Source organism: Bubalus bubalis, chromosome 11 (assembly GCF_019923935.1).
Source record: "Bubalus bubalis isolate 160015118507 breed Murrah chromosome 11, NDDB_SH_1, whole genome shotgun sequence".
Taxonomy (NCBI): domain Eukaryota; kingdom Metazoa; phylum Chordata; class Mammalia; order Artiodactyla; family Bovidae; genus Bubalus; species Bubalus bubalis.
In genome coordinates, this window is record NC_059167.1 from 67,094,468 (window position 1) to 67,106,646 (window position 12,179).

The 12,179-nt window shown below is 35.7% G+C and overlaps 1 protein-coding gene across 1 annotated transcript in view; it reads right to left on the reverse strand.

The window, feature by feature from the left end:
• KNL1 (kinetochore scaffold 1) overlaps positions 1 to 12,179 on the reverse strand; it is a 62,836-nt gene that overhangs the window by 46,772 nt on the left and 3,885 nt on the right. Inside the window, 4 exon segments of the mRNA XM_006073053.4 lie at positions 1,417 to 1,478; positions 5,480 to 5,545; positions 7,340 to 7,379; positions 8,442 to 8,494. Of these exon segments, the coding sequence (XP_006073115.4) occupies positions 1,417 to 1,478; positions 5,480 to 5,545; positions 7,340 to 7,379; positions 8,442 to 8,476 (203 nt within the window). The 5' untranslated portion in view covers positions 8,477 to 8,494.

The window sequence follows — 12,179 nt, forward strand, 5'->3', positions numbered from 1 at the left end:
CAGAGACAGAAATCTTAACAGCAGTCTAGGCAGAATCTGAATCAAAAAGCAAAAAACAAAGCAAAGATGATTAGTTTGTAATACCAGAAAGTACAATCTTGAATAAAGATCAACAATGATAATATGCACTAATGAACATAGAATAAACATTCACAGAGAAAAACTATTGGATAAAGAGTTAGAGTGGGATGCAATATCAATTAGAGACTAATTTACCTCCCATAATTCATGGAAATTAGAGTGACTGAAACTATATAAGATTACAGAAGACCCAAATAATAAAAGGTAGAAAATGGATAGAATTGATACGGCAAATTCTACACTCCAATAGTCAAAATATTATCTTCTTTTCCAAGTACTTATGGATAATTCACAATAATTGATCATATATAAGATCACACAGAAAATGTCAATAAAAATCAAAATAATACAAATTAGCATTTTCTTACTACAATATAACTGAAAATGACCACAAAATGCCTTTACTAGATATGAATTTTAAAATTCTCAAATAACTCTTCAGTGAGGAAATACAAATATATTGATGAGCATCAAGAAAATAATCATAAAAATACTACATATAAGAATTACATTAAATTAATAACTTAGGGAGAAGTGATATCTTTATGATATTAAATCTTTTTATTTAGGTACTTGTCTTCATTTGTACAATTCTTTTTTTTTTTTTTTGGCCACACCAGGGAATTCCCGGTACAATTCTTAACTTAGTATCCTTCAGTAATGTTTTATTCTTTATATGCTATTATTATTAAATTTATAGCAACAAAATATAATATAAAGAAAAAAAGACATTTATCTTCTGATTATTATTATGTAGGAAATATATTCAAATTTTTATAACTCCATTTTTTTTCTCTATTTTTGTTGTTTAGCACCTCAAAAAAAATGTTAAATAACAGCAGTAAAACATAGTTGTTTTTCTTCTGGACTTTAGAGGGGATGCTTTCAGTGTTTCTCTTAAGTATGCTGCTGCTGCTTGCTGCTAAGTCGCTTCAATCGTGTTGGACTCTGTGCGACCCCATAGACGGCAGCCCACCAGGCTCCCCCATCCCTGGGATTCTCCAGGCAAGAACATTGGAGTGGGTTGCCATTTCCTTCTCCAATCCATGAAAGTGAAAAGTGAAAGTGAAGTCCCTCAGTCGTGTCGGACTCTTCTCGAGCCCATGGACTGGAGCCTTCCAGGCTCCTCCGTCCATGGGATTTTCCAGGCAAGAATACTGGAGTGGGGTGCCACTGCCTTCTCCGTCTTTTAAGCATAACAGACTTTTAAATAACAATTTTCTAATGTTTATCTAATTGACACATCAATTATTCAAATCAGTTAGTACCAACATATTTGGTGTAACACACAAAAAAGTATTACCAGTAACATTTAAATTATTTTTTTCAACTTACTTTATAGTATCTGCAAAGCTGACTCGACGAGAGTTTTTCTTATTTCTCAAAGCATTGGATTCCTAAGGGCAGAGAATATATGGTAAGATTCTTAATGAAACCACTAAGAAGTATGTCTCAAAGAGTATGATATGACAGACACCAGGTCTTATTTTAAATTAATGTGATATTATTAATTTTGATAATCTGATCCTTCAAAAAATTCCAATACAGAAGCACTTAACATGAATATGATTTTCAATGTGAATGATGATAAGCTCACTGACACAAACAACATATATTTAAGGAAGGTGATTATTGCCCTTAACCTTTTCTCTCTCCTTTAAATAAATGGTAATTTTGCTATCCAGTAGAAGAAAGACTGGAAACAAAACAAGTGATATATTGCCTATCATGGTAACCTTACTATACTATTTTTAAGATTAAAATAATTTTTTAAATTGTGGTAAAATACAATTAACATAAAATCACTTACAATTTTTCTAATTTTATTATGGTAAGATCTTGATGCAATCTACTCTCTTAACAGATTTTTAAGTGTACAATACAATGTTGTTAATTATAGACATAGTGTTATACAGTGAATCTCTAGAATTCATTCATCATGTATAACTGAAACTTTATACCCATTGACTGGCAACTCTCCATTTCCCTCTCCTTTCAGTCTCTGATAACCACTCCCCCCCTTTCTGATTCTATGAATTTGGCTATTTTGGACATTGCATATAAGTGGAATCATGGAGTTTTTGTCCTTCTGTGACTATTTTACTTAACATACTCAAGCCTCTTTTAACTGTTTTTAAGTGTATGCTTCAGTACTGTTACATACATCTATATGGTTGTGTAACCAATCCCCAGAAATCTTTTCATCTTTCAAAACTGAAACTATACTCAACAAACAACTCCCTCATATGCCCCAACTTCCCCACAACCACAATTTTACTTTCTGTTTCTATGAATCTGACTACTCCAGGTAATTCATAAAAGTATTTGTCTTTTGTGGCTTTTTTCTTTCTTTTAACATCATGTTCTCAAGGTTCATCCACATTGTAGTATGTATCAGAATTACGTTCTTAAGGCTGAATAATATTCCATTAATACCACCTTTTGTTTATCTATTCATCTGTCAATGGATTCTGGGTTGCTGCCACCTTTTGGCTACTGTGACTTGCTATGAACAGTGGTGTACATCTCTTCAAGACTCTGCTTTTAATTCTTTGGGGTATATACCCAGAAGTGGAATTGCTGGATCATATGGTAAATCTATTTTAGTTTCTGGAGGAATCATTATTTTCTATAGCAGCTGTACCCATTTTACATTCCCACCAATAGTACACAGTCAGTTCAGTTCAGTCGCTCAGTCGTGTCCGACTCTTTGCGACCCCATGAATCACAGCACACCAGGCCTCCCTGTCCATCATCAACTCTCGGAGTTCACTTAAACTCACGTCCATTGAGTCCGTGATGCCATGCAGCCATCTCATTCTCTGTCGTCCCCTTCTCCTCCTGCCCCCAATCCCTCCCAGCATTAGTCTTTTCCAATGAGTCAACTCTTTGCATGAGGTGGCCAAAGTACTGGAGTTTCAGCTTTAGCATCATTCCTTCCAAAGAACAACTGATCTCCTTTAGAATGGACTGGTTGGATCTCCTTGCAGTCCATGGGACTCTCAAGAGTCTTCTCCAACACCACAGTTCAAAAGCATCAATTCTTCAGCGCTCAGCTTTCTTCACAGTCCAATTCTCACATCCATACATGACTACTGGAAAAACCATAGCCTTGACTAGACGGACCTTTGTTAGCAAAGTAATGTCTCTGCCTTTCAATATGCTATCTAGGTTGGTCATAACTTTCCTTCCAAGGAGTAAGCGTTTTTTAATTTCATGGCTGCAATCACCATCTGCAGTGATTTTGGAGCCCAGAAAAATAAAGTCTGACATTGTTTCCACTCTTTCCCCACCTATTTCCCATGAAGTGATGGGACCAGATGCCATGATTTAGTTTTCTGAATGTTGAGCTTAAAGCCAACTTTTTCACTCTCCTCTTTCACCTTCATCAAGAGGCTCTTTAGTTCCTCTTCACTTTCTGCCATAAGGGTGCTGTCATCTGCATATCTGAGGTTACTGATATTTCTCCCAGCAATCTTGATTCCAGCTTGTGCTTCTTCTAGCCCAACGTTTCTCATGATGTACTCTGCATATAAGTTAAATAAGCAGGGTGACAGTGTACAGCCTTGACGTACTCCTTTTCCTATTTGGAACCAGTCTGTTGTTCCATGTCCAGTTCTAACTGTTGCTTCCTGACCTGCATATACGTTTCTCAAGAGGCAGGTGGTTCCAATTACTCTACATCCTAGCCAACTGTTGCTATTTTTTGTCTTTTTTTTAACAGTAGCCATCCTAACAGATATGAATTGATATCTTACTGTGGTTTTGACTTGCATTTCCCTAATGATTAGTGATGCTGAACATATTTTCATTATACTATTTTTATTTTCCTTCATCTTCCTTAACAAGGACGAACATTTTTACTTATATAGATACCAAACACAAAACCAAATGAAATCCATAGAGAATTTTGCTTTCCTAATTCTGGATACCTGAGCATAAATTTTGTTACAAAGAAGCAGGAATGTTCATCCTCTCTGTTAAGATGCTGGCAGACACTACAGGTGGCCTTGAGCTTAATAATGACAATAATATGGACATAATAAATACTACTATACTTCTTACCTTTAAAAAAAACCTGAAATTTGTGTGGTATATTAGAAAGAGCACTAAGGAGATTACAGCTCCAATCTGAAGTCTGCCACTAATTGGTGGGGTTAGACAAACATTTAACCTCTCTGGACCTCCTATTTCTTATTTATAAAATTAAGGAATAAGATTCAAGATTACTATTGAGGTCCTGTTAGTTTTAAAACTCTATGCATCTATGAATACATTATTTACTCATTCAAACATTCATTAAACTAAAAAAAAACCATACATACTAAATCTCACCCTGAGTGACAGCAAAAGAATGGTAAAGCAAACAGTACAGTCCCTACTCTACTGGGGATTAATGGTAACACAGACATTAAAACAAAAATCTATACAAATATAAAATTCAAAATGTAGCAAGTGATATGAATAAAAACTACATTAAAAAATAATAATTTAGCCTGAGAATTATGGAAGATTTCTGTGAAGAAGTACCTTTGAGATCTGAAGGATTAGTTAGTAGTCAGATGAAGAGTTGAACAGAAGGAAAGTATTTGATTCAGATCATGTGCAAAGGCTTGATATATTTGAGAAATAGAAAAATTTATTTATAGAGACTAAAGTAGGGTAAGCACTCAGAATTAAATGGTCTCCAAAGCTATACACATTTCATCATTCAACAAAATGTACTGAAAGTGAATTATATACCATGTATAATACACTAAAAAAACACACAACAAAGTTAATCTCAAGAGAGTTCTTAATTTATAACGGGCATTAGCAAACAACTACAACAGAATATGTTAAGGGATGATTTTCTGAGAGAAGTGACACCAAAGCTGAGTCTTAGAGATCAAACGGGAATTATGGGGTAAAGAGGACTACAAATATACGATAAACCAAGTATGATAAAATATTAACTGTAGAATCTAGGTAATGACTATATGAACATTCACTATAAAATTCTTTCTACTTTTCAGTGTGTTTGGAAAAATTTTTAATAAAATACTGGCAGGTAAATGAAGGATGAGGAACAAGCCATCTTAACAGAGGTAATATCACATATAAATACCCACAGCCTTGACAGTTCATGTCTGTTTGGGGAATGGTAAGCAATTCTAAATGGTGAGATACACGTATGAGAGTGGCAAGAAGTCTGGAAAAGTAAATAGGGGTTAAAAATCAAGAGTGCCAGCTTGCTCAAATGTTTGGATTATAACCTGAGGGCCATGGAATACTTACTTATACATATTCAACTGAGAATCATTTATGGTGCTCTCCCTTCAATAGCTAGCAAATTTTCTACATATTCAAAGTATCACTGAAAATACTCATCTATGATGCATTTGTACCAGAGACTTACCTGAATAGTTTCATTCCCATTTCCACCTCTGAGGTCCTGAAGAGGACTCCTTGGGGGTTTCAAAATCTAGAAGAGAAATATTCAAGAAAGTCTGCTATTATCTATTATTATTTCATGATATAACTTGAAATCACTTCAAGTTATATCATGAGCAGAAAGGTAGAGATGCTAAAATTCCTGTAGAAAACTCTAAAACACCACAAATTCATACTGCTTTGTACTTTGTGGCGGTTTTAAATATTTGGCTCCATTCCCTTCTCCTTGCCTCCATTTCCCAGTTATTTTGCGTACTCTCGTCCCATGTGGTCTGGATAAAACTCTACTTCAGCTCTAGGGTTCAACAGGTAACCCGGGGCCAAGATCAATCTGCACAAACATTCTTTTATCAATAGTGACTGGTTTGGGAATGAGGACTTGACCCATATCAAAATAACAGAGCCAACATGATTCAACCCTGAGTATTCTGGGTTTATTTATTTATTTTTTAATCCTGGGGAAACAGACACTATTTTTTATGTAGAACTGGAACCTGGAAGTTGGGTGAGCTAGCTGTACGGTAGTAATAATAGAGAGAGAGAGCTGCTCATTACCCAGAGGAAGAGATTAGAGTATAAAAATGAAAGGAAATCAAGTACTAATTAGATCCAGTACTTTCACCATAAGAGTCCTTGCACAGACATCTGTCCTACAAACACTTTTGCTGCATAACTAATTGACCAGAAGGCAATTTTGCTATAAAAGATAAAAGAGGGACATTAAAAAGGACATAATGAAACATGAAAAATGAATAACAAAGTTAAAGACTTTATTGCAAAATACAGAATACTTGAATACATTTAAAATGTGTGTAAATTCATGGCAATACTGCATAAATAACTGATTTTATTTTGTGGGTTGTACCTAAGCACTTGCCTTTTATCTTTTGCTCCTAGTATATTTAATACATTAAAAAAATTTATTGATTCATACTTTTCATTTGGCATCGTAGTTTTTCACTAAAATTTCTTCTACTAAGATAGGTTATCAGTTTTTAAACACTAGGATACATGTTTGAAATTGAGCTTTGTATTGCATTATAAAACCCTTCCACAATGATAATAAAAAGTAAAGTAAAAAGTCACTTAGTTGTGTCCGACTCTTTGTGACCCTGTGGACTATAGCCTATCAGGCTCCCCCGTCCCTGGGATTCTCCAGGCAAGAACACTGGAGTGGGTTGCCATTTCCTTCTCCAATGCATGAAAGTGAAAAGTGAAAGTGAAGTCGCTCAGTCGTGTCTGACTCTTAGCGACCCCATGGACTGCAGCCCACCAGGCTCCTCCATCCATGGGATTTTCCAGGCAAGAGTCCTGGAGTGGGGTGCCATTGCCTTCTCCACCACAATGATAATACTGCTGCCAATTAGCAATGCGGCAAAAGTGCTTGTGGCAAAGATTCTTATGGCGAAAGTATCACAGAACCACTGGTGCTATTGCTGGAACCCCTTGTCAGTTAACTTGTGCCTAATATCATCCCTATCTTTGGATTTTTTTCAATTTCATAACTCAAAAAGTTTTGTGCTTAAATAGATTTTAGCTGGATTATTTTGTGTTTTGTTGTAGCTCTGTACGATAGTTTTTATATATTTTTTAAACAGATGTATTAAAGAATAATTTACACAGAACGCAACGAATTACCATGAAATCCATAAAATAGGAATTTTAGTATATCTACAGAATTGTGTAATCAGGTTAAATATTTGAGTCTTTATCCAGAGAGTAACAGAAGCCAGCAGGGTTGGGATGATGATGCCATTCAAAATTACTGTGGTATATAGTCATCAATCAATAAAAGGTAACAATAGCTCAAATAAGTGTTTCTTACTGAAGAATGTCGTCTTCCAACAGGTCTCTCCACATTGCCACTGAAAAAGGGAAAAAAATTTACATACACAGTGGTAAAAGACTGAATTCTAAAACCCATCATTACAATATCCCTTCCATGCTTATAAATCAGTCATCACTTTCACTTAATAAACTTTATAATACAAGACTTAAATTCAGTATTTAGGAAGTCAGCATTTTAAAATACATACGGTATATCATACAACTATTTCCTGAAAAACAATCAGTACAACATAGTTTATCATATTGATATAAGTACGATCATAAGACAAATGGACTTAAAAAAAAAAAAAAAAAAAAAAAAAAAAGGTAATTCCCTGGTGGTCCAGTGGTCAGGGCTCTGAGCTTCCACTATAGGGGGCATGGGTTCAATCCCTGGTCAGGGAACTAAGATTCTATAAGCGGCAGTATGGGCTAAAAAAACCCCAAAAGATAAATGGATCATAAATCAAAAGCCTCTAGCTCTGGTTTTACTACTGTGTAATTTTTTAGACCAGGTTTGAATACTGAAAAAGCCAAACAGATAATTTAGCAGATGTTAAGAAAAATAGGTGGTGTTGAGACTACAGAGAATTCCTTCCTGCCTGGTTTGATCATTACAGCTACTATGTACTCCACTAGGCTAGTTGTTGCCAAGCAAGAATATGAGCCCAGTGTCCTAACACTTGATTTTTCAAAAAAAACTGAAAATCTAACTGTTGTATGAAATTTTGGCAACTAATTCAAAAATTAAAAAACAATGTTTAAACAATATTTTTCTTTGTCATATATACATATGCCTATAGGCTGTAAACAGTTGCTAGTTTGTGATGCCAACTTTAGACAAATCATTTCCTTGGGCCTCAATTTTCTCATCCTTAAACTGAAGAGATGGGAGGCAGTCTCTAAATCCGTCTCAATTTTGACTCTAGGTGAGTTTATACAAAGATATGACAAGAAGTGCTGTGATTCTGTAACATTTACTTCTTTCCCTGGAACAGATTGGGAAAACATTTCAGAAGTTATCCATATGTCTTACCAATTGGAAAAATATCTTTCTCTGATAAAGAGTTAATGTTTTTAGCTGCATTTCAAGAACTTACTTTTCGTCATTAGGCTCTGAAGACATCCCATCCATTTTTGAAGAAAAACTTTTCTGTAACAAATATACAATAAGAGAAAAGGTGAGAAAAAAGGAGGAGAAACTAATGAATGAACAGATTAAGAACAGAATTGTGATTTTAGGATTACTTTCTGTGAGAGGGCCAAAAAAGGAAGGAAAGAAGGAAAAATTTTCATTATAGGAATATGAAATATGAAAAATTTTGAGGACTTTACACTGCTCTAATTACCACTCTTGGAAAATTCTCATATTCAAGATGAAATCAGTGACCAATACTGATTGGGATGATACGGACTTAATTGCTTCAAATAAAAAACTGTCCTAGTTTATAGGAGTTTATGGATTACATAATAATTCAATCTCAAAATGTAGTCAATCAGCCATCAAAATACAGCTTAATAAAATCTGCACAAAATGAATATTTATCTCATGAAAATTTAACTTTACTCAGCAAAAAAAAAAAAAAAAAAAAGACATAAAAATAACCCTGTAAACACTGTAATTGGGACTTCCCTGGTGGTGGGTGAATAAGATCTGCCTGCCAATACAAGGGTCACGGGTTTAATCTCTGGTCCGGAAAATTGCACATGCCGCTGAGCAACTAAGCCCATGCGCCACAACCACTGAAGCCCAGGCACTCTAGGGCCTGCAAGCTGCAACTACTAAAGCCCGTGAGCTTAGAGCCTGTGCTCTGCAACAAGAGAAGCCATCGCAATGCGAAGCCCATGCACCGTACTGAAGAAAAGCATCCATTCACCTTGCAAAGCAACTAAGACCAGTATAGCCAAAAAATCAATCGATAAAATTATATATATAAAAAAATGTAGTTGATTATGCTTACAATCCCACTCAGTGAGTATCTATCTGTCTTGGAAAGAGTGTGCAAAAGAAGCATAACCTGAAGTTTCTTTAGTTGGTCTTAGCTCCTACCTTGGAGAAGGCAATGGCAACCCACTCCAGTACTCTTGCCTGGAAAATCCCATGGATGGAGGAGCCTGGTAGGCTGCAGTCCATGGGGTCGCACAGAGTCAGACACAACTGAGCGACTTCACTTTCACTTTTCACTTTCATGCATTGGAGAAGGAAATGGCAACCCACTCCAGTGTTCTTGCCTGGACGATCCCAGGGACAGGGGAACCTGGTGGGCTGCCGTCCATTGGATCGCACAGAGTCAGACACGACTGAAGCGACTTAGCAGAAGCAGCAGCAGCATAGATATATAAGGCAATGGGAATCACCTAGAATTCAATCTCTGACTCTCCTTTTGTCCGCCATCACTTTCTTAGCCTGTTTATCCATTTTTCTGGTTTTACTTATCTCTTGTTCACAGATTATAGCCATATCTACTTAAAATAATATTTTTAATTTAAAGTTTTAAGATAGTACATACTATCCTCTTTCCCAAAAGCAACTACCTCCACTACTTTAATTATTTTGTTTTAAAGAAAACTCTCTTATCTGCAATCATCTCCATCTCATACACAGACACTCTATATCCAGATATATACAGTACAACAAAGTAAATATTACATGCTAATTTTACTACAAAAAATATAAGATCCTAAAAAAAAAAAATTAGCAAAAAGGAGCAATTTGTGAAAAGCAGAATGTGTTATAGTCACATTGCTTATATTCCAGAAATGCAAAATTGGTTCAACATTAGAAAATCATTTTTACAATTTACTATCCTAACAGACTAAAAGGGAAAAATCATAAATTATCTCAACAGATTAAAAAAAGTTTGATGATTTTTAACATCCTTTCAAATTAAAAAAAATTAGCAAACTAGGAATAGAAAGTAAATTCCTTAATCTAACAAACAGTATCTATTTTAAAAGCAGCAAACATCAACTTAACAGTAAAACTGAAAACTTTTCAAGATCAACCAAGTATGATAGCTGTTTGCACTTCTATTCAATCTAGCACTAAGTCTTAGTGATTCTATATCCAATATATATCCCAAATTCATCCCCTTCTATCTTCACCACCATAATTCAAGCTGCCCTCATCTCTCAAGTAGAATATTACAATTTCCATCTCATTGGTCTCCCTACTACCACTCTTATCCCCCTGAAGTCCTCTCTCCACATAGTAGGCAGTTATCTTCTTAAACGTAAATCACCTTTAAGATATTCCCTATGTAAAACCCCTTAAAAGCTTACCATTGTACTGAAAATAAACTCTTTACCAGGACCTACAAAGCTTTACAAGATCTGGATCCTGCTTGCCTCTCAGACTTCATACTTAAATCTCATACCACTGTTTATCTCTCTCTGTGCTAGACACATTGGCATTTCTATTCCTGCACAAACAAAGCTCCTTCCCAAGTCATCAAATTTTTATTTGCTATTATTTCTTGGCAAGAAAGCCAAGAAAAGTACTCTTTGTATCACTGTGTATGTCTCCTTTGTAGCATTACCACAATTGTAATTTAAGTCTGTATGTAATTATCCCTTTTATCTTCCCAAACTAACTGATGGAAGAAATTTTCACATATTGAAGTATGGTGAAGCCATTGTAATCAAGCCAGATTACACATGATTTGGCTTGAACTTTATTCTAATTAGAACAGCCAGTGTTAAAGCTTATCTAACATACACTATACATGTGCTTTAGCCATTAAAGAAGAGGGTACACTGTCCAGAAGTAAAGAATGTCTGTTTTGAAGATAGACATAAAAGCCTCCGTTTCTGGGATGTCAGTGCTAGTATTCCTTTGATGATAAGACTCCCTTCCCAGGCTCCAAGAACATAATGACCAGCTGTGTATGTGTTAATCTTTCTTTAAGAAACATTGAAGGAAGGCACCCTTGTTATATTTGATGTTCTTTGTTCTGACAAGATATAAAGCTGCACTGAAAATCATGCTTCTCCGGAACAGTTCTTCAGAACTGAAAGGCTGTCTCCCAGGCTATACTTCTTAGTTTGGCTCAAATAAACTCTCTTCTGTTCTTATTTATAGATTGACTATTATTTGCATCAACATATCCTTGCCTAAACAGTAAGCTCCATGAGAATAGGGCTGGTGTCTCTTACGTTTACTGTCACATTTTAAGAATTTGGCACAGTGCTTAGTAAATAATATGAGCTCAATAAATTCAATGCCTTTCATATTTTTTTCTCCTTTTGGAAATATTTTCAAGTCCATATTCAAAATTCACAGATAAAACTTAAAGTACTATCAAACTCTTATTGCTCAGTCACCAAGTTGCGTCCAACTCTTCACAACACCATGGACTGCAGCACACAAGGCTTCCCTGTCCCTCACCACCTCCCAGAGTTTGCCCAAGTTCATGTCCAGTGAATCAGTGATGTCATTCAACCATCTCATCATCTGTCGGCCTCTTCCCCTTCTGCCTTCAATCTTTCCCAGCATCAGGGTCTTTTCCAATGAATCACCTCTTCACATCAGGTAGTCAAAGTATCAGAGCTTCAGCATCAGTCCTTCCGAAGAGTATTCAGGGTTGATTTCCTTAAAAATCGACTGGTTTGATCTCCTTGCTTTCCAAGGAACTGTCAAGAGTGCCACGGTTCAAAAGCATCAATTATATGGCACTCTGCCTTCTTTATTGTGCAGCTCTACATCTCGACTTCCCTGGTGGCTCAGATGGTAAAGCCTCTGTCTATAACGTGGGAGACCTGGGTTCAAGCCCTGGGTTAGGAAGATCCCCTGGAGAAGGAAATGGCAATCCACTCCAGTACTATTGCCTGGAAAATCC